Below are 26,212 nucleotides of genomic sequence, written 5' to 3'. Positions count from 1 at the left end.
CAGTGCCGCGGCCGCCGCAGGAGCCCGGAGCTCGAGCCGCCCCGCGACTCCCCCTCCCCCTCCCCCAGCCCCGCCCCGCCCGGAGCCGGGGCTCCCGAGCCGGAGCCGAGTCTGCGCCTGGGGGTGAGTACGCGGACCCCTCCCCAGCACTCCTCGCTTTGCTCACAGGATCCCCACCACCACCCATAGGAAGAAGAAGAAGAAAAAAAAACTCAGCTGCGCGTCCCCTCCCTTCCACCTCCTGCGGGACCCAGAGGTGCCCCGGCCCCGCGGGACCCAACGGAGGCGCGCGTTGTCCCCAAACCCGTACCATCCCTGGCCAGATGTGAGTCCTCCCACCCCTGCCGGGGCTCCAGATGTGCGCCGTCCTCTGCCCCCCCTCGGGAGATCCTAAGGGGTGGGACCCCCCCCTCCTGTCCCAGCCCTCGAGTACCACTCATCCCACCTGCCCGGTCCAGGTGCGCGGCCCCTGGGTGTCCCTCCCGGGTCCCAGCTGCGTGCGCCCCAGTCGCCAGCGCTGCTGGAGGGAACCACCGCCCCCGCCCCCGAGTTTTGGATTCTGGGGTCGCCAAGTCGGACGCCCTCGGTGTCTTTTGATTCTTCCTCTTGTTCCTGGGGACGAAGCTAGCCTCGGACAGGGAAGGGGTTCAAGCGCCAGCAAGGGCAGGGCTCCAGGGTGCTGGCACGAGACCGGCCGCCTCCCCGGCTCTTGTGGGGACTGGTCGGCGGGCTGGAGAGGACTGGCCCCGGGAATGTGTCCTCTCCTTACGCCCCACACAGTGCAGTTCATTCATGAGCCGCACGGGCCTGCGTTGGAGGGTGCGGTGGGGAGAAGATTGAAACGCGAATCCGGAGTGGGCAAAGGCCCTTTTGAGGGGGAGGGGGCGCGCTTTGTCCCTCCTGGCTGTCTTGACCGCCTGGCGCGGACTGTCCCAAAGCTTGTCGTTGTGTTCCCTAAAAAACAGAAGGACGCTTGGGAAGTGGAGAGGAGAGGTCAGAGGGGCTGGCTGCCCTTGGGCTCTGTGCTGCCACCTGCCTGGGTCCCCTGGTTAGAGAGGTCTGGCGGCCTTGGGCAAGCCCGAGATGTCCACTGCTTAGGGGAACTTGGAGCTCCCTACCCAGTATCACTTCCTGACCTAGTGGCCTCGTGCGGGTCTCCTGTAGTAAGGGGTCGAAGGAAACTGCCCAACACCTCCTGAAGAGAAGCCCCGCACTCCTTTCTGCCTTACAGGTACCCAGAAGGGAGGAGGGGGAGTGGCCGCCGCGCTGAGCTTCACGTGGGGGTGGGGGGGATGCTAGGGGCACTATTGTCCTCCAGGGCACCAGAGGGTCCAGGCCCTGGCATGCCCCAGGTGGCACATGCTGGAGCCTTCTGTTAGTTCACCCAGTGCAGTTTTGGTCTGTGGGTGAGTGGGTAGGCAGATAAGGACATTCTGGAGCAAAAGATGAGTGAGTGGTAGTTGAGAACCCTGATTTGGGCATCATACAAGTTCCTTGCAAGTACAACAAGAGTGACAGAAACCTGGGTTCAAATCCTAGCTCTGCTATTCTTGAGCAGTGTGACCTTGACAAGTTACTTAACCCATTTGAACATTGTTTCCATTAAAAAGTGGGATGAGTTACTACCACTTTGCAAGGTTTGTCGTTGGGATTCCACAGTGTAACATAGGTAAAGAGCCTAGCACCTTGCCTGACAGTTGATCAATAATGAGTTCTCTTCTCTGAACTTCTGACCCAACCCAACCTACCAATCACCTAGAATTCCCCACCTCAACCTGCTGCAGGTAGGGGTATGTTCTAGGACTCCATGGCTGAGTCCCTAACACAGAGGAAGCTGTCCTGCCTGATTCAAGAGTTCTGTTCTATCCCTGTCATATAAAATTCTGTGTTTTCTTGTACTTTGATCTTTACTGGTCTCTTCCCACTAAACCAACCCCCTTGTATTCCACGCCTTATTAATAGTGAGCTGGTTTTGTTTTTGTTTGAAACAGGATCTCATTTAGCTCAGGCTAGCCTTGAACCCTTCATCTTCCTGCCTCTACCTTCCACATGTTGGGATTACAGGTGTGCACCAGCATGCCTGGCTTCAACAGCTGTCTTGTTTGGTTGTTGTTTTGTTTTGTTTCATTTTTTAGAGTTTTTAACTTAAATTAAGTGCTACTTATTTAATTCTTCAAGCAAGCCACGTGGCAGGGTTGTTGTCCCCCATTTTACAGATGAAAGAACTGAGACCCAGTCCAGTTAGGTACTTGCCCAGGATAGAAGCCAAATGTGTCTCATTGTAGAACCCTGGTCCTCTACCCCTGCTTCAGAACTTGAATCTACAAACCCCAGGCTTGAGTCAAGGATCAGAAACTACAAGAGGAAAGGCAAGCCTGTAGACCCAGGGCATGGCATCCCGCAGAGCCAGTGCTGGCAGTCCTTAGCTCTCAGTGCCCTGCTGGAAGTGGGCCCCCTATTTATAGGGGCAGTAAAGTGCCAGGGCCCATCTATGGATCTACCACAAACTGGCTCTCTGACCCTTGGCAAGTTATATGCCCTCTGTATGCCTCAATGGTCTTTAGGGGTTGCAAATAGATTTACAAAGTGCTTGAAGCTGGGTGTGGTGATGCATACCTTTAATCCCAGCACTTGGGAGGCAGAGGCCAGCCTGGTCTACATAGCAAGTACCAGGCTAGCTGGGATTACAGGGAAATTGTATCTCAAAAAAAGTAAAAAATATGCTAGGTGTGGTGGCACATGCCTTTAATCCCAGCACTTGGGAGAGGCAGGCAGATCTCTGTGAGTTCAACACCAGCCTGGTCTACATAGTGAGTTCCAGGACAGCGGGGGCTACAGGGAGATCCTGTCCCAAAAAAAAAAAACAAAAAAAAACAAAAAAAAACAAAAAAAAACAAAAAAAAACAAAAAAAAACTGAAAAACCAGCCGGGCGTGGTGGCACACGCCTTTAATCCCAGCACTTGGGAGAGGTAGGCAGATCTCTGTGAGTTCAACGCCAGCCTGGTCTACAGAGTGAGTTCCAGGACAGCTGGGGCTACAGGGAGACCCTGTCTCAAAAAGACCAAAAAATAAAAATAAAAAATAAAAAAACCAAAGTGCTTAGAACAGTGCCTTAAATAAAAATAAACTGAGCTAGGTATGGTGTCACATACTTGTAACCCTAGCAATTCAGAAGGCTGAGGCAGGAGGATTGATGTGGAAGGCAGCCTATGCTACATAACAAGACAGGAGAGAGACACTAAGACTGACTCTTGCTTATGGATACATTTTTGCCTTGCTCTGAGTTCCATAGGGGGCAGGCAAAGTCATTAATTAATATCACTTTGTTACAGATTGGAAGGCTGAGAACCAGGTTCTTTTTTTTTTTTTTTTTTTTTTTTTTTGTTTTACACTGTGATTAGCTGTAAATTATTTGGAGATATTCTGGTTTTTTCTTTATGAGAAGTCTTACCAGTGAGATCTGCCTGCCTCTGCCTCCCAAGTGCTGAGACTAAAGGCGTGTGCCACCACACCCAGCTACCAGAATCTTTAGTACTGAATTTGCTTCCTCTTCACCTGCTTTAAGAATCACAAGCCCAGGGGCTGGAGAGATAGCTCAGCAGTTAGGAGCACTGACTCCTCTTTGGGAGGACCCAGGTTCAATTCCAGTTCCAAGATATCTATTGCCCTCTTCTGACCTTGTGGGCATTACCTGACACAGGTGCACCTACCTACATGCAAGCAATACACTCATACATAAAAAATTATAAATAAAACATTTTTTAAAAAAAGAATCACAAGCCCAAAATTAAGTCTTCCCCAGTCACTCTACAAGGAAAAACAAAAAACAAAAAAAAACCCTAAGACACCATACCCCCCGTATACACACTCCTTAATAGTAAAACTGCAGTCTTAGGTAGTCTAAAATCCCCATCCCTGTACAATTCCAGCTCCAGCCTAAGTTACCCACTAGAGAATAGGCACACAGCTGGCTGGGCATATTTGTGGAGTGGAAGGACTGCCACCTGCCACCTGCCACTACTACTACCCCAAGTACTCTGCCCTCGTCCCAGCTTCCAGCCCTAGGCTGGCTTTGAAAGCAGCTGCTCTAGATGACACAGCCCAGCAACCCCACCCCTACAGTTAAGAGCTTGAAGTCACCCTGTCAACTGGCAGAGCCGCCAACCCAACTCCACCCCTTACCTATCCTGTGACCTTGTGTGGCTCACATCCCCTCCCTGGTCACTATTTCCTCCCTGGAGATGGATGATCTAGGTGTGCCCTGCTTGTCTTGGGTGCAGGTGGAAGAATTGTGCAGTTGGGGAGGGCAGGGTGCTCTGTGACAGTCAAAAGATTGACAGTGGAGGGACCTGGTGATTTTGGGTACCAAGCATCCTGGGGGACTCTCACCTACCCTAACGGAGCCACATAATGTAGAAATTCTCAGAATGAGCCATTGTCCTTCAGAGTGAAGAAGACAGGGACAGGGACAGGGAGGTGGCATTTAGAGTTTGGACAGAGGAACAGACAAGAGGTGGGAATGGGTCCAGAAGTGCATTGGAATTGGGAGCTGAGAGAGGCTAGGGCTGGAGGTGTACCTCAGTTCGTAGAATGCTTGCTTAACAAGCACGAAACCCTGGGTTCGATCCTCAGCACTGCATAAACAAGGCATGGTGATAAACACCTGTAATCTCAGCACTAGGGAAGTGGAGGCAGGAGGATCAGAAGTTTAAGGTTATCCTTGGCTACATAGCAAGTTTGAAGGGGGTCTGGGATATACGAGACCCTGTCTCAAAGAAAAAGAAAACAAGGCTAATCAGAGCCCCTCTCCCCAAGATACCTATACCCACCTTTAACCTGTCCTGCTGGCCGAGCATCTGTGTATTTTATTTATACACCCAGGCTCCCAGACATACCCACAAACACTCTTTCACTCACTTCCACACACTGCCACAAAGTCACCTAGCTCCTCATGCGTACAGATACACACATACAGGTACATGTTTACACATCTGAACACACATGTGCCCCAATACCTTTGTAGAGGCTCTTGAGTTGGCTACATAGACTTGGGGGGGGGGCGGTAAGCCCCTCCTTCCCACTGTGAATACATTTTTGTTTTGTTTTTGTTTTTTTTTTTTTTTTGAGATAGGGTCTCCCTGTAGCCCTAGCTCCTGGAACTCACTATGTAAATCAGGCTGGCCTTGATCTCACAAAGATCCACCTGCCTCTGTCTCCCACGTGTTGGGATTAAAGGCTTACATCACCACACCTAGCAGTAGGTACATTTTTACTTCTGAGATCCATTGCTAGTAGGCAGATACTAGTATCATGTTGTTATAGATTGGAAGACTAAGGCCCAGGTCATTAAGCATGGTGTCATGAAAAGTACTCCAGTTTTAGGGAGCAGTTGCCTCAGTTTTGAATCCCATCTCCATTGTTCTATTAGGAGTCATACCTTGAAGATGTTAGTTACCCTTTCTGAGCCTTGAACTCACATTTTCAAAGGGCAATGCCACTCAACACATAGGATGATTGAAGATTGAAAGTAATTGTGTGTGTATTATTCTTGAAACAGTGGACACTTGAAAAATGGTGCTTGCTACAGTTACTAAACTTGTGTGTTTTTAAAGGTAGCTTGGGCCAGAAAAGGAGGAGGTATAACAGGGCAGTTACTCCCTGCGTCTTTCCGACCCAGACCCTCTTCCTCCTCCTCCCCCTCCCCCTCCCCTCCCCCCTCCGAGAGCTCCTGGCTCCTGCCCGTTGGTTGGATGTTTGATTGGGGCTGGGGGAACAGGGCTGGTGGATCACCCCAGAGGGCTGAGGGACACTTGTTTCCAAGTTGCCTGTCACCTAGTCTAGGTTTGTTGTTCTCTCTCTTTAGTTGCCTTTCTTCCCTGGGGACACTCCCGGCTCCCAAGCAGACCTTCAGTGTTGTCAGCATAGGGGCCCCCAGAGGCCCCCCAGTAGGATGGGGTGGAGCTGTGCGTGCAGCTGCCAACATTGCAGCCACACTTCGCCCAGGGAGCCTCCCCAAGGCCCAACTCAGCTCTGTCCCCAAGCTTTTTTCAGAGCCCAGGGGTCCAACTGGCTGCCCCTTCCCTCCTCTTCTGCTCTCCGCCATCCCCCCGGACCCTCGAGGGCTGTGGTGGATACCAGGCAGGTGCCAGGCGGAAGGGTAGTACCCTGGTTTCTGGGGGCCTCGGCTGGCTTAGAAGCCTCCGCCTACTCTTCCTCTCTTTTGCCAATGGAAAAGCTGGCTGGAGGGCACAGCATTCCCAGCCTGCTCTGCTCCGGAGGCAGGAGCACTGCACTCTGGGAATTGTAGTCTTCAAACCCCCTTAGTTAACCCTGTGCTGCTAGTTGAGAGGGGAAGAAGTTGGAGAACAGGAGTGGCTGGGGCCAGGCAGGTGACATAGACCCAGAAGTCCAGCTTTTTTACCTGCCTTCCCACTCAGGGCTCTGCAGGGGCAGCTTGTTTTGAAACTGGTTATATGGAGGTTAACAGTCGAAAACACTAAGCACATAAAATCATACTGGTTTTCTTTTCGTTCTTCCCTTGATCTCAGCCAAAAGGCCAAGAAGTCATTTTCCTTTCATTCTGCATTTGTTTATTGTGGTCCTGGGGAATGAACCTAGGGCCTCTTCTGAGAAGACCAGAATGAGGCAGCTGACTCTAGACTTTTCCTCTTAGCCTAAGACCCACCCCCCCAATCTTCTCTGCCTGCCTGAGACAAGAGTCTCTCTGATTGGGGCGTGAAGGTACATATTGAGTTCATAAACACTTCCACCTTTGTAAACCAGTCCCCCCATTGTGGTCAGACTATGCTCCCCAGACCCAGGGTAGGGTCATAGCCAGAGCACAGTGAAGGTAAAGCCATGTAACCTTACCCCTCTCCTCCCTAGGCTCTTATCTCTAGTGGGAAGAACTTCCTCTCATCCAGGCAGTCCCATGCCCACCCTGTCAGGCCAGAGGGGGTAGGGGATGAACCCACCTGACCACTCTACCCTCTGCCCAGGAGGACCATGCGGCAGTAGCAGCCATGCTGCCCTTCCTGCTGGCCACACTGGGCACCACGGCCCTCAACAACAGCAACCCCAAGGACTACTGCTACAGCGCCCGTATCCGCAGCACTGTCCTACAAGGCCTGCCCTTTGGGGGCGTCCCCACTGTGCTGGCTCTGGACTTCATGTGCTTTCTTGTGAGTGTCCTCATACTGTCCTCCACCCTTAACATCCAGACCCAGGACATCCCCCACAGACACTCCAACTCCAGCTCTGATCTGTGTCCTCCCTTCCTAGACTTAGCCTCACTTTCCAGCCCCTGTCCAACCTCTGACCATTTGCCCAATCCAGGGTCCTCCCTTTGTAAGATAAGGTTCTGGCTTATTTGTTCCTGGCCCTGGCTGTCCAGCAGGCAGACAGTGGTTCCACTCACCTACTCCCCCTCCTCCTCAGGCCTTGCTGTTCTTATTCTCTATTCTCCGGAAAGTGGCCTGGGACTATGGGCGATTGGCCTTGGTGACAGATGCAGACAGGTAAGTTTTCAACTATCCCTCCATGCTGCACACAGACACCATGTTCCATGTTGCTTGGGAGTGGGAAAAAGCCACCCCTTTCTCACCTCCTCTGTTAGGAGATGAAGAGGGACTAGTCCCAGGGCCAATATGGGATGATATGAGGACCTTTAGTTGAGCCTTTGTCCCTCACCAGTCCCCAGGGACTCCCACTTGCTCTTGCTAATCCTGTCTGTTCTTTGTCCCCAGGCTTCGACGGCAGGAGAGGGACCGAGTGGAACAGGAATAGTATGTGGGGCGCCAGCCCCCTCATCCACACTAAACCAGCTTTCCTTTTTCTTCTTTCACGCTTTTCTTCTCTTGGTGCCAAGTTGCTGGTTTTCTTTTTTGCAGCTTTCTCTTCTGTAGGCTCATGGTTCAGATTAACACAGGCGGTGTGCTTTGCAGAGCAGGAGGCTCCCCAGCTTGTCTCTGCCCCACTCCCCCCATTCAGTTCTTCATCTTAGGCTGCCTAAGAGAAGTCTCTCCCTGTATACCCCTTTATTCATAGCCTTCACTGGCAGGAAGTGAGGGACTGTCGTCTGAGCACTCCCTAGACAGTCCCCAGGACAATCAAGCAGAGACAAGATTGGGTGTCACCAGCAGCTTTCCTTCCCCTAACACCTAGTTTTTCATATTCCAGGGTTCCCTGCTGACTCCTGGAGGCTTAGGAGGGTCAGTGCCTAAAGAAGCCCCCAGTGTGGCCTTTATGTCTCATTGTGATCTCTGTCTATAGGACTGGAGTTGGAGCTGTGGTAGCTGCTGGTTCAGGGAACAGGGAGGGTAGGGGGCTGCCTTCCAGTCCTGTCACTTTAGGTTCTCTGGCCCTTGCTTTCCTTCACCTCCCCTTTGCTCTTTGGATACTATTGGCTCTGTTGCCCTGCTCTCTCTGCTGGTCACCTCTGGAACTGCAGCAGGGCCTTCTAACATTTTTGATTCAGCGTCCATCTGGACAATGATGAAGAAAGAAATCCTCCCCCATAAGGCCCACTGATTGTCCATCTCCAGTGCCCCCTTTAAGGGTGTAGGCGTGTCTGAGGGAGGCAGGGTAGGGGACGGTCACTCCTGCTTCAGCCTCTGTGCTTTCTGTGCCTTCTATAGCCCTGGAGCTCTGGGTGCTCACACCTGCGCCTCTGGGGCACACGCTTACCATCTCACCTGCCTCTTGCTCTCTCGTCTCCCCTCCCTCAGTGTGGCTTCAGCTATGCACGGAGATAGTCATGACCGGTATGAGCGTCTTACCTCTGTCTCCAGCTCTGTCGACTTTGACCAAAGGGACAACGTGAGTGTCTTCCCTCGAATTTCCCCTCACATGCACCACTATGAGGTCAGGGACCCTGGTGTGTCTGTCTGCTCAGCAAGGGACACAGCTTGTCTAAGATCCACAGGATACCACCAGGCCCACAGTCCTGACATATCACAGGACTGAAGCCTGTAAATGATAAGGCTTAACAATAGTCAATTCCAAACTTTGTTCACCAAAGTAGAATTCAGAACCCACCTCTACTGCTAATTAATCCACCTTTTTCCCCTGCACTTGGTTTCTAAAACCATGAGCCTTCCAGGCCCATGTAACAAAATAAGACCCCCCATTGTGTTACACAGAGGTTGCAAGCTGGTGGCTCTATCTGTAGGGACCAACTGACCCGCTGAGGGTTGGCATTCAGTGGCAGCAGACCCTTCAGATATGACAGTTCATAGCAGCCCCAGACCCTGTTCACAGCAGATTCAGCACACAGCTCTTGCCTGCCTGGACCTCTGTCATTTTGATGGTGAAGGTCATGGACAGAATGCTAATCCTCAGATATGGTAATGACCCTGGTCAGTCCATCTTAAGCTGGGGCTCCTACAACAGCCCCAGCAAAGATGACTGTCAGCCTTTTGAGACTGTCAGCAAGACACAGGTCTCACCTCTGCTAGCCAGAGGTGCCCAGATATTCCTTCAGTGATGCAATGGTGAGCAGTCCTGCATCTTGGCCAGAAGGTACACCATCCTCATCCTGGCCTGGGCATTCTCCTGGTAGAAGGTGCAGGAGGATCCTCTCTGCCTAGCCCTTCCTGAAGCTCCCACCTGAGGTCTTGAAGAAGGAGAGGGCAACACACATGCAGGTCATATGGCCCTGGTTTTATTCTTTCTGAGGTAGGCTAGAAGATGGAGGCAGTAACTCAGGAGCATGGTGTACCCCTCTGCTTTTGGTAGCCATGTTACAAACTTTTTTTTTTTTTTTTGGTCTTTTTGAGACAGGGTCTCCCTGTAGCCCCAGCCGTCCTGGAACTCATTATGTAGACCAGGCTGGCCTTGAATTCAACAGAGATCCACCTGCCTCTGCCTCCCGAGTGCTGCCTCCTGAGTGCCTAGCTAAAACTCTTATTTTTTAAATGAAATTTATTTATGGGGGTGGTTGCATGTGCTACTACACACCTGTGGAGGTCAAACGACAATTTACAGGAGTCAGATCTTCTACCATGTAGATCCCAGGGATCCAACTCAGGTCATCAAGCGTGGTGGGCAAGCACTTTAACCTTCTGGGCCATCTTGCCAGCTGCAGACTCTTCTTATTACTAGAGGTCAGGGGTACCTACTACCTCCACACCCATCTCCATTCTAGCCACACAACCCCAGGGTTTTGCAGTTATCTGTAACTCTGAACATGAGGGTCCACAGATAATCCCATGTAGCCTTGGACCTTTTTCTTCCTTAAGAACAGACCTTCCAAGTTATTTGTGGGGTTTTTCTTGTGTGCTTTGTGTGCACATATGTCTACAGGTATATGTGTGTATGTGTATGGAAATCAGAGGACAAGTTGGGAGCGTCAGTTCTCTCCTTCCCACATGTAGGTTGCAGAGATTCATCAGGCTTGGCAGCAGGTGCCTTTATGAGCCATCTCTCCAGTCCCAACTTGTTTTTCTGAGAAAGGGTCTCTGATTGAGACTAATGACTCCCAATTAGGCTAAACCCCAGGGATCCACCTTTCTGTGCCTCCCCAGCACTGGGATTAAAGAGTGTACCACCATGCCCAGCATTTTTTTCTGTGGATTCTGGGGATTGAACTCAGGTCCTCTTGCTTGAAAGGCAAGCACTTTACTCACTGAGCCATCTCCCCATCCCTCCCTACTTGTATACTTTTTTTTCAGTACTAGGGATTCAAACCAGGGCCTCACTTATGCTAAAAGCAAGCAAGCGCTCTACCAGGCTTACATCTTCGGTGTTCATGAGGGTTTTCTTCATGGGTAGTGGTAGGTGTGGAAGCCATGCCCAGGTGAGCCACACGCTGGATATGATTGTGAGACACCCATAGATGGGACTTGAGGGAAGGGAAGTCAAGCTGGTGGAGTGGGACCTTCAGTTGTTCTCCATCTGTTGCCCCCAGGGTTTCTGTTCCTGGCTGACAGCCATCTTCAGGATAAAGTAAGTGAATGGTCTGCATGCTGTAAAGAGAAACAGAGAAACTTCAGAATCTGTCATCTCCCAACAAAACAAGGCCAGCAGCTTTGAGGGCCTTAGAGCTCCCAGCCAGCACAGCACCCTGTACCCTACACCAAGAGGCCAGGCCATGGGGGCCCAGCTGACCCTTGAATGCTTACTTTGTCCCCCTATCTCCTCTGTGACACTCTGAATGAGTCCAGTCTCCCAGCCCGGGCCACTACTTGAGAGCAAGGGTCAGAACCCCGCACCCACCTCAGCTTCTGTGCAACCAGTGGGTAGGGGCAGCAGGCGGGCTGGGAGCAACCAGCCAGCCACAGGCAAGAGCCAGCATCCAGCAGACAGAACTCAGGAGATCCAGCCAGAGTCCACAGACAGGCAGTGAGCGCTGAGAAAGGCAGGAAACTCAGCAGGTCAGCACTGTGGCACCCAGGCTTGGGCCCCTCCCCAAGTGTGGCCCTTCACCGTGGGAGCGCAGGCCCAGCACCCATAAGGCCCCATAAGGAACTGCTGCTGGCCACCTCCCAACCTTCCTCTTACTCCTGCTCCCTCCTCAGCATCCCTCTTGGCCTCCTCCATCTCTCTTTCTGTCCTTTCCTGCCCTTCCCTACCTTTCTTTCCCCTTCTTCTCTCCGCAGTTTTCCTTCTTTTCTTCTTTTTCTAGCCCCTCCCATCTCTGTGCTTTCCTCTTCCTCTCCCTCCCCTTCTCTTTCCCTCTCTCTTTCCTCCCCTTCCAGGAAATTGGGGACCAAGAAGTTCCATTTCAACCCAATTTCTGCCCCTTCAGTAGGGGTGGCTAGGGTGGAGGTTGGGGTGGGTCAGGGCAGGCAGGTTCCAGCCCTCCCTTGGCTGTGCCTAACTGGCTTCCTCTCTACCTCCCATTGCCTGCAGGGATGATGAGATCCGGGACAAATGTGGGGGCGACGCTGTGCACTACCTATCCTTCCAGAGACACATCATTGGGCTGCTGGTTGTTGTGGGTGTCCTTTCCGTAGGCATCGTGCTGCCTGTCAACTTCTCAGGGGACTTGCTGGGTCAGTGAGGGCCAGAACAGCTAGGGTGGAAGATGAGGGAGCCAGAGGGCACCTGCACTGACCTCTATCATCGTCCTCTCCTCCTTCCCGCCCTCCAGAGAACAATGCCTACAGCTTTGGGAGAACCACCATTGCCAACTTGAAATCAGGGTGAGGCTGGGGAGCTGGGAGATGGGGTGGGATCTGGAGTGGAAGTGAGGGATGGGAGAGCATGCGATCTGCGGCAGGGCATCAAGGCTGCAGAGATGGTTAGAGACAGCAGAGGTAGACCTTGGTGAAGACTCCTTAGGGATGTCCACATAAAGAAGAGGGAACTGGGTAAGGTGGCACCAGCCTTTAATTCCAGTGCCCAGGAGGAAAGAGGCAGATCTCTGTGAATTCAAGGTCAGCCTGGTCTACATAGTAAGTTCCAGGACAGCCAGGACTTCATAGTAAGATCTTGTCTCAAGGGACAAAAAGAAGGAAAGAAAGAAAGAACGGAAGGGAGGGAGGGAGGGAGGAGCAAAAGGGAAAAGGAGGGGATGTGAGGGGCCAGGAAAGGCTGGCTGGGATGGTTGGAGGACTCTCTAGCCAATAGTAGGGTGTGAAGAGATGATTTTTCAGGGGCATGTCCATTGGAATGAAACAGTTCTAGGGCCTACAGTCTAGGATATGGGGCCCACCCCACGAGGGGGCCAGTGTTAGAAGACTTGAGGGTGGTTGAAGGGTCCTGTCTGCATCAGAGTTAAGCACTGGGCACTGGGAGGTGGCGGCAGTGTGGTAACCCCAGGGACCCGGTGTCTCTCTGCTCCCTCCCTGCAGGAATAACCTGCTATGGCTGCACACCTCCTTCGCCTTCCTGTACCTGCTGCTCACTGTCTACAGCATGCGGAGACACACCTCAAAGATGCGCTACAAGGAGGACGACCTGGTCAGGAAGTAGCACCTGTGCCAGCCTCCTGCTCAGCCTTCCGCATGGCCATTGTAGAGTAGGGTCACCGGGGTTGGAATCCCAGCTAGCTCAGGAGCCTCCATCCTGCAAGTTAGATGATATCCTTTCAGCCTGGGCTCCCCATGCTGTGTCTGGCCTGCATTGACCTCTATCATCATCCTCTGGGATGATGATACTTCTGGAAAGTAGCTGTGGTTGGAAGTGATGTGGTAATAATGTCTTCCTGTTTGATACGGATACGAGGAACATTCCTTCACTTTTTACAGCCACTCACCCAGCCGGGACTGAACACCTGCTCTTTGCCACTATAATAGGTCCTCAGGGACCTGAGACAGCTCCTCCCCACCCATGACTCCCCCCTCACACACAGAGCAAGGCACCTCATGGTTCTTCCATTAGGGTTCTATTAGAAACACTCCTCCCTAACTCCCTAAGGCCTCCTCCCACCATCTGCTCATTCCCACCTCTCTCCTTTAAGATAAAGTCCTTGCCCAACCCCTCCCCTGCATCTTGTGGCTCTTTGTTGGAGCCCATCTACAGGAACACAAGCCTGCACTCTCTTACACAGGTGAAGCGGACTCTATTCATCAACGGAATCTCCAAATATGCAGAGTCAGAGAAGATCAAGAAACATTTTGAGTGAGTAAGCTGTCCCAGCCTCAGGCTTGCAGACCTGGGCTTGCCTTTAGCCCCAAGAACTTCCTCAAGAGGTTTGCAGCAGTGGGGAGCAGATCAAGGAGGAGACATTGTGCTGAGTGACAGACAGGTCCTTCAAGAGCAGGAGAGGGCTGGGGGTGTGGCTCAGTGGTAGAGCTGGTGTTGAGCAAATCCTTGAGTTTGATTCCCAACACTGCCAAATAAATAAACAGAAAAATTAGAATCCAGAGGAGTGCAGCATGCATCATTTGTTTCCTCCACCACTCCAAGTTCATGTGGTTTGGACTGGGTCATAGGTGGTTGGCTCCAGGGTCCAGAGGTGACAGCTTCCTTAAAACTATCAGCAGCACTCACTTGGAATGGGTGCACACATGGTGGGAAAATCTCCCAGGCTGTCAGTGACTTCTGAGGGTACATGAGGATCTTGGCTGTATGTTCTCTGAGCTTCTCCAGCTCTGGTGCCTGGACACCAGAGAAAAGGAGGTGCTGGGCCATGAGGGGACTCACTAGACCCCCTGGTTGGATGTGCTGCTTGGGGCAGAGCCCATGCAGTAGAGAGTCAAGAGTTAAGGCCTGTCGATGGGCATATAGAGGGATAGTCTGCATTCAGGACTGGGGTTTCTGTCACACTTTCCTCCATCCACTCACTACACTCACAGATTACCCTGGCAGGTGAATGAAACATCAGACTTGATGGTCACATCATAGAGATCAGCTGGAGGAGCTGGTCCAGGGTCTGAGCTGAAATTGGTCCAAGTTAGTCTATAGCCAGGTAGGAGCTGGCCAATGGCTATGGTGAGAGATGTTGGTGGTCTGGGTCCAGCTCAGTCTGAGGTCTGGATCTGGGTTCAGGCTGCAGTCAGAAGTGGGGTTTGTTCTTGAGGTACAGGTCTGCTGTCAGTTGGCCTGAGTCCAAGTTCATTCATTGTCCTGGATCAGCAGTAGTACCTGGGCAGGATCTGGTACTCTATTTAGACAAGTCACATGACAGAGCCCTGTGTTACAGAGTCAAAGACTGGGCACTGATGGGTGGATACTCATCAGTTATGAGGTACCTTCTGTGTGCTTGCATAGACATAGTAGAAGCAAGCCCTGCCCCCTGAACAACTTACAAAACAGGGTGAGAAGCCAGACATGGTGGCACATGCCTTTAGTCCCAGTACTCAGGAGGCAAAGGAAAGTGGATCTCTGTGAGAGTGAGGCCAGTCTGGTCTATATAGTGAATTCTAGGCCAGCTAGGACTACAGGGTCTGGGGTCTATGTAGATTAGGGAACTATCCCAGAAGAACAAAGCAACATTCTATGTGCAAAATCAGGGAGCCTGTGTGGGTGGGTTTAGAGGATTTGCCGTTAGTCTGGGAGGGTGAGAGCTTGCCCTTCCAAAGTGGTTCAAGCAACAACAGTCAAGGAAAGATCTCTGGCCACTTGGGAAGTTCCTTTTCCAGTGACTCCTTCTTAGATGTAAGTTTCTGAATTCACACATCTTGAATACTTGGTGGTCTTTCATTAAGTTGTTCATAAGACATAAGAAGTTAGAAACTCAGTCTAGATTAAGGATTGGACAAGGAAAAGTTTGTGTACAGACTGCAAAGGCCACTGCTTGGTGGGTCAACAGGAATCCTGTGAACACTGTCAGGAGTCATGTGCCAGTGGAGCAGAGCAGCTCAACTCTATCAGACAATCTCGGGTCAGAAAGGGGGGTCATCCCTGAACCTGGATCATGGTCAGGGATAGAGGTCAGACTCAGGATCAGTTTCTTTGTTGGTCTTGGGCCAAGGATGGTTGGAATAAGTCCAAAGTCAAGGCCAAGTGTTGGACCAGGACCAGGTCTTCTGGGAATAGGGCAAAGAGAACAGTCTGTGACTAGAAACAATTTCTCTGAACCTTGAGCTCATAGCCCTGGACAAGAATCAGACCACAGCCTTGGCTTCCCCAGCTCTACAAAGTAGTATCCCCAAACATCCTGGGTCATCATCCTTCACTGCCTTCACACAGTCCCCATGCATACTTCCACCCATTCCCCACTTATATAACACAAGGAAGAACTTCAAAGTTTTGTTCTTAGGGAACTCTGTAGACTGAAGAAGTTTAAACTGGGGATATATCTTGAAGTGGCAGAGCCCTGGATGAAAGCAAGAGCAGGTAGGGGGGTTGGGGACCTGCAGAAGATGATGACTGGACTGTATTTCAGGGAGGCGTATCCCAACTGCACAGTTCTGGAAGCCCGCCCCTGTTACAACGTGGCTCGTCTTATGTTCCTTGATGCTGAGAGGTACCAGGGTGGGATGGGGGAGGGTGACATCTAGGGCCCTCTGCTTATCATGGAGGGCGTCTTGGCCTCACCCAGGGAACCTGGCTCCCTTTCCAGCTGTTTCCTTGGACATTTTGAATTTGGCTAAACCCCCAGAGTGCTTGTTACTTCAGCTCTGGAAAGAGTGTGTCATAAGAGGGAAGGCGCCTATAGTCTCCACTGATCTGAGAACTTACCCTCTTCAGCTACAGTATGAGAAATTTACGCTAGACATTAAAAAGAATTGGCCCTCAAGAAATGGGTAGGGAGACCTTGGAAGGGGACACGTCTGAGCCATACATCCTAAACAAACAAAGAGCAGAGCAGCACTGCCCTCAGGGACTGGGCTTTCCTTCAACTTTTTCTACTCCCGGGTTCGAATCCCAGCACCCACATGGCAGCTAACAACTGTCTGTAACTCCAGTTCCAGGGGATCCAACAGCCTCTTCTGACCTCCACCAAGGCTCAGCTGAACGTGAACCTTATAGGCCCTCTCCCAGGCTTACCATCTGATTGGATTTGGAGGGAGCCCTGTCCACCAATGGCTATAACTCAGCAGGTTCAGGAAAGAGCCTATACATGTTTTCTCTTTTTGGAATAGGTCATTGCTATTATAAAGCTTCTTCTGGGCTGGAGAGATGGCTTAGTGGTTAAGAACACTGGCCGTTCTTGCAGAAGACCCAGGTTCGAATCCCAGCACCCACATGGAAGCTAACAGTTGTCTGTAACTCCAATTTCAGGGGATCCGACAGTCTCTTTTGTCCTCCACAGGCATTGCACACACAGATACACTTACCTACATGCAGGCAATACATGCATACACATTAAAAAATAATAATAAATAAAATATTTTAAAAATAAATTTAAAAAGTAAATAAATAGGAATACAAATCAAACATTTTCCGAGAATAAATCATAAATTTATTTAAAAACGATTCCTGGGACTAAAGGGATGGCTCAGTCAGTAAAGAACTTGCCTTGCTATAAACATGAGTTCAATCCCCTGAATCCAGGTAAAAATACCAAGTGTAGTGACATGGCTTGTAGTCCTAGAGCTGGTGAAACAGAAACAGGCAGATCCTTGGGGTTCACTGACCAGCTAGTCTAAGCTAATTGGTGAGCTCCAGGCCAATGAGAGACCCTTAAAGGAGGCAGATGGCATTCCTGAGGATGGCACCTGAGGTTATCCTCTGACTCCCTCATGCATGCATACATGTACACACACACACACGCATACACGCACGCATGCACACACATTTAAAAGAAATTCCTTAGTCTTCATATAGTATTATATATTATTTAAAGATGAAAGGGCCAGGGAGATGACTCAGTGGGTAACTCACTTGCCACACAAGAGTAAAGGCCAGAGTTCAGATCCCCACCACCCATGTACAAGATAGGCTTTCATACATCTATGACCCCAGTACTGGGGGGCCAGAGACAGGCAGTTCCTGAAATTCGTTGGCTATAACCAAATTGGACTCCAGATTCAGTGAGAGATCCTTTCTCAAAAAATAAGATGTAAAGCAATCGAGAAAGACACTGATATAAACCTCTGGCCTACACACACACACACACACACACACACACACAGACACATACACACATACACACACATACATACACACACACATACATACATGCACACACACATGCACACACATACATACACATACACACGGACCTACACACATGGACCCACACGTGCACATTCATACACACATGCACATCCAACACACAAAGTTGAAAACATACTAATGAGGTGTATGAACTAACACAATAAGATAAAAAGAGTGACTGTAGGAATATTTTTAAAGTCTTTGTTTTCCAAAATTAAACCATTATGTTTCCTTAAGGGTAAAAAGCTTTCTAAAAAAACACTACAGTTCATAGCAGGGTCTTGAATGTAAGCCAGGGTGTTTCAGGCAGCATTAATTGGTGTGATGACATCCGCTATGCAAAGTGCATGTGTGTTCAGAACCTAGCTACAGAAAAGTTGCATGATGCATTTATGTTCGTGCTGCCAGAAACACCTGAGATTCATGATGTGTCTGATTTTGAATTAATTTCTGGTTGTCGTACATTCAGAAACCTTTTGCTATTTCCAGACTTTCCCCAATCCTCACATTCAGTTCTGTGACCCCATATCATGACCCACAGCTAAAGAAGCTATGGGCCTCTTAGTGACCCCTAAGCTTGGCTTCCTACCCCACCTCCCAGCCAACCACAGCCACAGCCTCACTGAACAGTGGGTGACTGGCCCCTGGGTCCCACAGGAAGAAAGCTGAGCGGGGAAAACTCTACTTCACGAACCTGCAGAGCAAAGAGAATGTGCCTACCATGATCAACCCCAAGCCCTGCGGTCACTTGTGCTGCTGCGTGGTTCGAGGCTGTGAGCAGGTACTGTGTGGGCTGGATGCTGAGTGTCCAGGACCTCTGACAGGACTGGGGAGGGCTGGGCAGGTCTCAGCAGACATGGATGCCCACAGGGTAGAACCTGTCCCACCCCCCAGGATATTAAGACCCAAAGGTAAACAGACTCCCAGAGAAGGTAAGACTGGGCCCCATCCCCAGCAGGTCTCTACCTACCCCTGGAGTGCATGAAACCCCAGTTCTTTTGTGCTCACCCCTCCCTTCCCTCTCTATTTGGGGAAGAGGGTCCATAGCATAGCACACATGTGGAGGTCAGAGGACAACTTGTGAGAGTCTGTGCTCCCTTTCTCTCATCAGTCCTGGCAGCAAGCACCTCTTACCCACTGAGCCATCTCACCTATCCTTAAGGCCCCAGTTCCGTATACACAGTGACAAGGGTTCAGACTATAAATTAGAAGAGATCAGTGAAGGTCTGGGGATGTAGCTCAGTGGATAGATTGTTTGCCTAGAACACATAAGGCCCTGGGTTTGAACCCCATCACCACATAAATTGGGTGTAGTGGTACACACCTGTCATCCCAACATTCATGAGGAGGAGCCAGGAAGAACAGACGTTCAGGGTCATCCTTAGTTACATTGCTTGTTTGAAGCCAGCCTGGGATACATGAGATCTTGTTTTTTTTTTTTAATTTTTAAAAAGGTCAGTTGAGAAGCTGGGTGGAGCTGTATATATCTCTTATCCCACTGCTTGGGAGGCTGAGGCAGGAGGATCTCAAGTTTAGGCCAATCTTGGCTACATAACAGAAACTCGGGTCTCAAAAAAATGGAAGGGAGCAGGTGTGGTGGGGCACACCATTAGTCCCAGCACTCAGGAGACAGAGGCAGGTAGATCTCTGTGAGGTCGGGGCCAGCCAAGTCTACATAGTGAGTTCCAGGCCAACTCAGGCCACAGGGAGATGCTGTCTCCACCCCCACCACAAAAAAAAGGAAGGGACAGAAGAAGGAAAGAGAGAGAGGAAGAGAGGGAGGGATTGAACTTCTACTGTGACCTTTAGCAAGTTCCTTAACTACCTTATGCCTCAGTTTCCTCACGAGGCTCATTGTGCCCAACTTGCAAGGTTATGGTGAGGATAAGTTGAGTCCACACATACGAGAAAGCCTGGGGAGCACTGGGCAGTGCTGGCTGGCGCTGCATGCACCTGTCTGCTCTGACAAGAGCCCCTGGCCTTCCCACTGGCAGGTGGAGGCCATCGAGTACTACACCAAGCTGGAGCAGAAGCTGAAGGAGGACTACAGGCGGGAGAAGGAGAAGGTGAACGAGAAGCCTCTTGGCATGGCCTTTGTCACTTTCCACAATGAGACCATCACAGCCATGTGAGCCCTGCCTGCCACCCCGCCCTCTCCCTGGCACAGCTCACTGATGTGGCTAGTGGCACCCCAGCTGGGGCTGCAATAACAAATGTCCATCCCTCCAGCATCCTGAAGGACTTCAACGTCTGCAAGTGCCAGGGCTGCACCTGCCGCGGAGAGCCACGTCCGTCCTCCTGCAGTGAGGCCCTACATATCTCCAACTGGACCGTGTCCTATGCTCCTGACCCCCAGAACATCTACTGGTGAGTCATAGGAGGTGGGGGTGCTTTTCAGGGACTGAGAACTGAGAGGGTGGGAAGAGAATGGGGAAGGGGTAAATGTCACCAGGGACCAATCAGTCCCCGGTCCCTCAGAGTGACCCCTCCCCCACCTTCCCAGGGAGCACCTTTCCATCCGAGGCTTCATCTGGTGGTTGCGCTGCCTGGTCATCAATGTGGTCCTCTTCATCCTGCTCTTCTTCCTCACCACCCCGGCCATCATCATCACCACCATGGACAAGTTCAACGTTACCAAGCCTGTGGAATACCTCAATGTGAGGCTCATGCCTGACCCAGCCCCCAGCATAGCTCTGGTTCTGGGTATTTTAGCCTGGCCCTTCCAGGATGCTCCCATGGACAAGTGTTGCAGCCCCCTCCGTGTCCTGCCCTTGGACTCCCCAACATATTGCCCATGGCAGAGGCCACCCTTCAGTTTATGCCTCCTGGAGAAACCCCCAGGGAAGCTCATGACCTTGGATACCCCTTGTCCTCCTCTCTCTGACTGAAAATGGAAGAGTCAGACTGAATCCCTGGCGTTTACATGTAGAATCAGATCCCTTTATCACCATCAAACCCAACATTGATGAAAAGCTGCTCAGATGTAGAGAAGACCCAAGATTGCCTGGCCTCCATCCCTCTTACCATACACATAGCATGCCTCCTTGAAATACAGTACTCAAAAGCATGATGCAGACCCCAGTCCAAATCCCCACTAATCACTAGCTGGCTAAGCCATTCAGTCACCTCAGTTGACTCATGGGGAAGATGAACCATTGTGGTTGTAGTTGTGAGGATTAGCGTGTGGAAAGTGCATGAGCACTTTGCGCATAGTAGGTGTTAGCAACTGTTTACCATCAGCATCATTCACCCTGGGGTTCCATGACCCTGACCCCAACCCTCACCCTAGCCCTCCAGGTGTTTTGAACTTCTGGACCCACCCAACTGTCCCTGTCTGACATCTTCTGTGTCCCCCACAGAACCCCATCATCACCCAGTTCTTCCCCACACTGTTGCTGTGGTGCTTCTCGGCCCTGCTTCCCACCATCGTCTACTACTCTGCCTTCTTTGAAGCACACTGGACACGGTGAGCTGCCCATGCCCCACCTGCCATGTCTCTGGGCATCCCTTTACCTAGAAGGCTCCCTGCCCTGGGCTCTGCACCCTCACCTCAGGGAAGCCTTCATCACCCAAGGGATCCTACTGGAACACTGTCCTAATGTGTTTCTCTTGACTCTCTGCCTGCGCTCTGCTGCCTGCCTGCCCCCCCAGCTCCGGGGAAAACAGGACCACCATGCACAAGTGCTACACCTTCCTCATCTTCATGGTTCTGCTCCTGCCCTCTCTAGGGCTGAGCAGGTAAGTTTTAGAGACCGATTGGGAGCTGTGGTAGTGCAGGAAAGGGAGAGGGGAACAGGATCAGAAGCCTAGCCATCCCCAGGCTTCCCCAGAGGCTCACCGGGGACCCTCTACCTTGGAGTTCTGCACCATTCCGGCCCCCTTCTTTCTCTCCTCCCTACAGCCTAGACCTCTTCTTCCGCTGGCTCTTTGACAAGAAATTCCTGGCTGAGGCAGCTATTCGGTTTGAGTGAGTGACCAGGACACTTGGGGTAGAAAGACCAGTAACAGGTGGACATGGCTGAGAGACACTGCCAACCTCCATGGGAGGGTGTCACCAGGCTTCCATTCCTAAGGGGTGGGGAGTTGACACGAGTTTGCTGGGTCTTCCAAAAGACAGTACCCACAGGTGTTAGGGCTCACGTGTGGGAGTGTATCTGGATGGCAGAGTGCATGCTCAAGGTAGATTTAAGACTTCAGGGCTCACATTTAGGGGGTTTTGGGGGGACTTGGATTCTTATTCTAGGACTACTGTGGGAGCCTTGAACTTCACCTGAGAGGATAGGGAGCTGCTGTCTCTAGTGGGAACTAGGTTATACTGGTTGAGGGAGTGACTTGTACTCCCATGGTATCCTTGGGGGTCAATAGACCCTGTACCATTGAATGTCTATTGAAGTCTCAGACTCACAACTCAGAGTTGGGGGCTTGGGATTTATACCTGAAGATGTTTGTGTAGCACAAGTATTAGGAGCATCTCTGCAGTTTGGGATACTCAATCAAGGTGTGATTGTGGAGTTTCTTCTCTGGGAGTCCCTACCAGGGCCCATCTGGGATGCATGTCATAGTTCTCATGGGTACTGGCCCTAGAGGTTTGCTGGAGTCATCTGTGTCCATCTTGGACTTAAACTTAAGAACTCTTAAGATTCCTGCCCACCACAGAAGATATCTGAGAGAGGGTCTTTCAAGGTGATCGGTGAAGGTGTCTGAGGCTATCTCTATTCTGGGAGTACCACTGAGGCAGAGAACTTTCTGAATGTTCTAGGGCTCATATCCTGGGAGTCTCTAAGGGTCCCACCAAGGTTTTCTGTAGAAATCTCAGAAGTTATATGCTTCACATGCTGGTGGCCTTACGAGGTCTTGAACACTCTCTCCTTGGGTGTTTATGTGGCACAAAGTCTAGATGTATATTTGGGCTCATTTTCAGACACACTCTGAGGATCTCTGGGCCTGCTTTGGAGGTATCTTGACACCCTGAGGTTCACACTTCAGAGAGACAGGGACACAGATGTTGGGGACCCAGCTGGGGGTGTCTGTGTAGAGGAAGCATACTAAGGGTGAGGATATGTGTACCGTTATGCTGGCAGTGGGCAGGCAGCCACCAGGTCACCCCCCAAGGGTGTAGTGCTGGAGCACCTGCTGCCCGCAGGTGTGTGTTCCTGCCGGACAACGGCGCCTTCTTCGTGAACTACGTCATTGCCTCAGCCTTTATCGGTAACGCCATGGACCTACTGCGCATCCCGGGCCTGCTCATGTACATGATCCGACTATGCCTGGCACGCTCGGCTGCTGAGAGACGCAACGTGAAGCGGGTATGGCGGCCTGGTGCAGTAGCGGCACACACAGTGCCCTCTGGTGGCTCACCCAGAAACAGCAGCAGCCAGGCTCGGGTGGCGGGCATGAGAGTGCTGGGACTTAGGGAGCTTAGTTCCTATCTGAGGTCTCAGTTTGCCCACATGTATAGCTATGGGTGGGCATAGATGACCCCAGGAAGTTCCTGAATTCTGATAGGATAGTGTTCTGTGCTGGGAGTTGGAAGATATCTGGCTACCTTGATCTAGGATCTCTGCCCTCACTCCACAAGAGAGTGCTGGATAGGTCCTCCCAACTTTGCCCCTACCTGCCCACCCTTGCCCCTGGAAGGCCCCTTCCCGTGCCCCATCACTGGCCCCTGCCTGGCCTCCCTCTTAGCCACAGCCTTTCCCATCTGCTTTGCCTCCCCTGCACCACCCTCACATGAGTTCCCTGCACCCTACAGCTTCATTCCCAGCCCTGGAGTTCCTGGCCTCCTTCCCCTGCCCTGTCCTCCTGCAACCTGTCCCCTCCACCCTGAGCCACCCTCCTGCCCATGTCCCCCCCAGCATCAGGCCTACGAGTTCCAGTTTGGCGCAGCCTACGCTTGGATGATGTGCGTCTTCACGGTGGTCATGACCTACAGTATCACCTGCCCCATCATCGTGCCCTTCGGTAGGCACCGCCGCGCCGGGACCTGGGCCCTGCTCGGGGGGAACCCAGAGCCTCACCAGCTCCACTAGTAAGGCAGGCCAGCCCGAGTGGACAGGGCCCTGGCTGGGAGACCGGCTCCTCGGCCTCCCGCCTGGTTCCTGGCTCAGTCTGGGCCACGGCCTTGGGGAAGAGGGGAAGAGAAATTCTACTGAGGCTGGGCTCACCTGGCTTGCCAGGGTCCCTGGGCCAAGCCATCCACCATGGCCATATTTACCCAAGGCTTTCCCTCAGGTCTACATGCCTCCCACTGAGATGTTACATGTGTAACACACACATTCCTACATGAACATCTATACTCTACATAGTCCTGTAAACTCAGGAAAGCCCCTGGGATTCCCCAACGGGCTAGACCCGTGTGCCTCATGATTTCTCCTGCTGTAGAGGAGCCATGTGACTTGGGCAGGTCTCTTTCTTTTTGAAGGTACCTAGCAAAGTTTCTCATTGACCATGACCCCACCAGAAACTTTTGCCTACCCCCAATAGCATCCTAACCCCTCTGTGACTGTTGAAGGCCCCAGACTCCCAAACTAACCTCCTTGTCCTTGTTTAAAACTCCTTGAGCAAGTAGGAACTGGCCCTTAATTTGTGCTCAACTGTTTAGGGACAGGGCAGAAAACAATGAGATAGGTTTCAAGAGGATTCTTGTTGATTCAAATGAATGGCTTTGTGAGGCTAGTTACTAGGGAGGGGTCACAAAATGAAAAGACTGGAGTGGAGAAAGCCAAAGCTTTGAACTCGTGCTGGATTGGGGTGCTGGGAAGGGATGGGACAGGAAGCAGGGCCAGCCCTTTAGCCATTTCAGAAGGCCAGAAGAGCCGATGGCCAATACACCAAGGCCTTGGGCGCTGGTTCCGAGGTCAGGGCCGTTGGCTTTCCTCAGGGCTCATGTACATGCTGCTGAAGCACCTGGTAGACAGGTACAATCTCTACTACGCTTACCTGCCGGCCAAGCTGGACAAGAAGATCCACTCGGGGGCCGTGAACCAGGTGGTGGCCGCACCCATCCTTTGCCTCTTCTGGCTGCTCTTCTTCTCCACCATGCGCACGGGTGAGGGCCGCTGTCCCACTCAGGGAAAGGGGTGGCAGAGATGGAAGGGATTCATCAAAACAGAGCCTGCCACAGGAGGGCCTCAATAGAGAATCACAAGAAGGGTTATGGGAAAGGCCCTGGTGGGGCTGTATCAGATGGGCGTGTGGGACTGTGTTCAGAAGATACCAGAAGCTACAGTGGTAAGCCCCTGGGAAGGGGGTCGAAAAGGCAGATGATAGCCCCATTCTTTGTCCTCCCCAACCCCAGGGTTCCTAGCCCCCACGTCCATGTTCACCTTTGTTGTTCTGGTCATCACCATCGTCATCTGTCTCTGCCACGTCTGCTTCGGACACTTCAAATACCTCAGTGCCCACAACTACAAGGTGTGGGGGGAGAGGAGGTGGGGTGTGGCTGAGGGCAGAAGCTGGGGGCGGGGCACAGCATCAGCAGGTGGTAAGAGGGTAAGAGGGTATGGGTGGCACTAAAGGCAGGGATATCTCTCCCCTCCCTGACTCATTGTGGACCCCTCAAGATTGAACACACAGAGACAGATGCTGTAAGCTCCAGAAGTAACGGACGGCCCCCCACTGCTGCTGCTGTCCCCAAATCTGCGGTGAGTAGCCCATTCCATAGCCTTGAGTGATAAGGGAGCTTTTGACTTCTGAAGACTGGATCCCAAAGCTGGGTGGGCCTTTAGTCTTCTCCAATAATCAGTCTGTACAAGATCTCAGAGCATTGGGGACCAGTTGAGGAGAGACTTGACTTCACTGGAGACTGCCCACCCACCCCATTTGTCCCCTAAGGCACTTTGGGCCTACCTAAGATGCCTGCCCCCCACCTACCCACCCACAAGTAGCAGCTATTCATCTCACCTACAGCCCATTCCTTTTCCCTTCAGAAATACATCGCTCAGGTGCTGCAGGACTCAGAGGGGGACGGGGACGGGGATGGGGCTCCTGGGAGCTCGGGCGATGAGCCCCCATCCTCCTCCTCCCAAGATGAGGAGCTGCTGATGCCGCCGGATGGTCTCACAGACACAGACTTCCAGTCCTGCGAGGACAGCCTCATAGAGAATGAGATTCACCAGTAAGGGGAGGGAGGGGCCCTGGAGGCCACATCCCACCCACCTGCCCTGCCCCCATGGACACTAAAAAAAAAACAAAAAAACGCTAATAATTTATTAGATCTAAAGCCCCCCTCTTCCCCCATCCCCTGCTTTCATTAAGGTATTTAAACCTGGGGATTTCACTGCCCTCCCCCACCATGGAGGGAGGAAAGAAACCCCCCAACCTCAGTGAGGACAGCCCCGAGCTGGCCCCGGGGCAAAAAGGGGTGTGGAGGTAATGCCCCCAGATCAGCACCCCCCACCCAGTAGCGTGGCCAGGAAAGGGTTAATGAGAGTCAAGAGGGATACCTGGTGCCATGGCTGGAGACCTGGGGGAGCAAGCAGATCAGGGGCTGCCTCCCCAGTTCTTTTCTCCTCTTCACTGACCCTAGATCTCGCCCTCCAGGGACATGGAACTGCAGCCCTCTGGGATGCATGAGAGGGGAGGGGTGTGGAGTGGGAGGAAGAGTCAGGCCCAAGCCAGGAGGTGTCCTGGGGGGCATGGCTGACACTGGAAAATGGGGTTTTGCATTTTTTTTTTTTTTTTTTTTTTCCTTTAAAATAAAAACAGAAAGAAAAGCTTTGA

The 26,212-nt window shown here is 51.8% G+C and overlaps 1 protein-coding gene across 3 annotated transcripts; it reads left to right on the top strand.

Moving 5' to 3' along the window:
• Position 1: 1 nt before the first annotated feature.
• On the top strand, positions 2-26,212 carry Tmem63b (transmembrane protein 63B). Of its 3 annotated transcripts, none has more exons than XM_008829049.3 (24): positions 2-123; positions 7,000-7,182; positions 7,439-7,518; positions 7,747-7,785; positions 8,728-8,818; positions 10,908-10,945; positions 11,852-11,994; positions 12,093-12,144; positions 12,796-12,904; positions 13,494-13,564; positions 15,774-15,854; positions 18,149-18,272; positions 19,486-19,619; positions 19,721-19,858; positions 19,995-20,148; positions 20,851-20,957; positions 21,143-21,229; positions 21,393-21,458; positions 22,635-22,797; positions 23,347-23,452; positions 24,372-24,539; positions 24,789-24,904; positions 25,054-25,134; positions 25,420-26,212. In XM_008829049.3, the coding sequence occupies exons 2-24, from the start codon at positions 7,024-7,026 to the stop codon at positions 25,609-25,611; spliced, it is 2,499 nt and encodes an 832-aa protein (XP_008827271.1). In that variant the 5' UTR covers positions 2-123; positions 7,000-7,023; the 3' UTR covers positions 25,612-26,212. The 3 variants fall into 3 exon arrangements, with proteins under 3 accessions (XP_008827271.1, XP_029417458.1, XP_008827272.1); XM_008829050.3 differs by lacking the exon at positions 2-123 and adding an exon at positions 131-325; XM_029561598.1 differs by lacking the exon at positions 7,747-7,785.

The sequence above is a fragment of the Nannospalax galili genome, unplaced genomic scaffold (genome assembly GCF_000622305.1).
Source record: "Nannospalax galili isolate Female #2095 unplaced genomic scaffold, S.galili_v1.0 scaffold653, whole genome shotgun sequence".
NCBI lineage: Eukaryota > Metazoa > Chordata > Mammalia > Rodentia > Spalacidae > Nannospalax > Nannospalax galili.
This window is presented reverse-complemented; position numbering and strand designations above follow the sequence as displayed.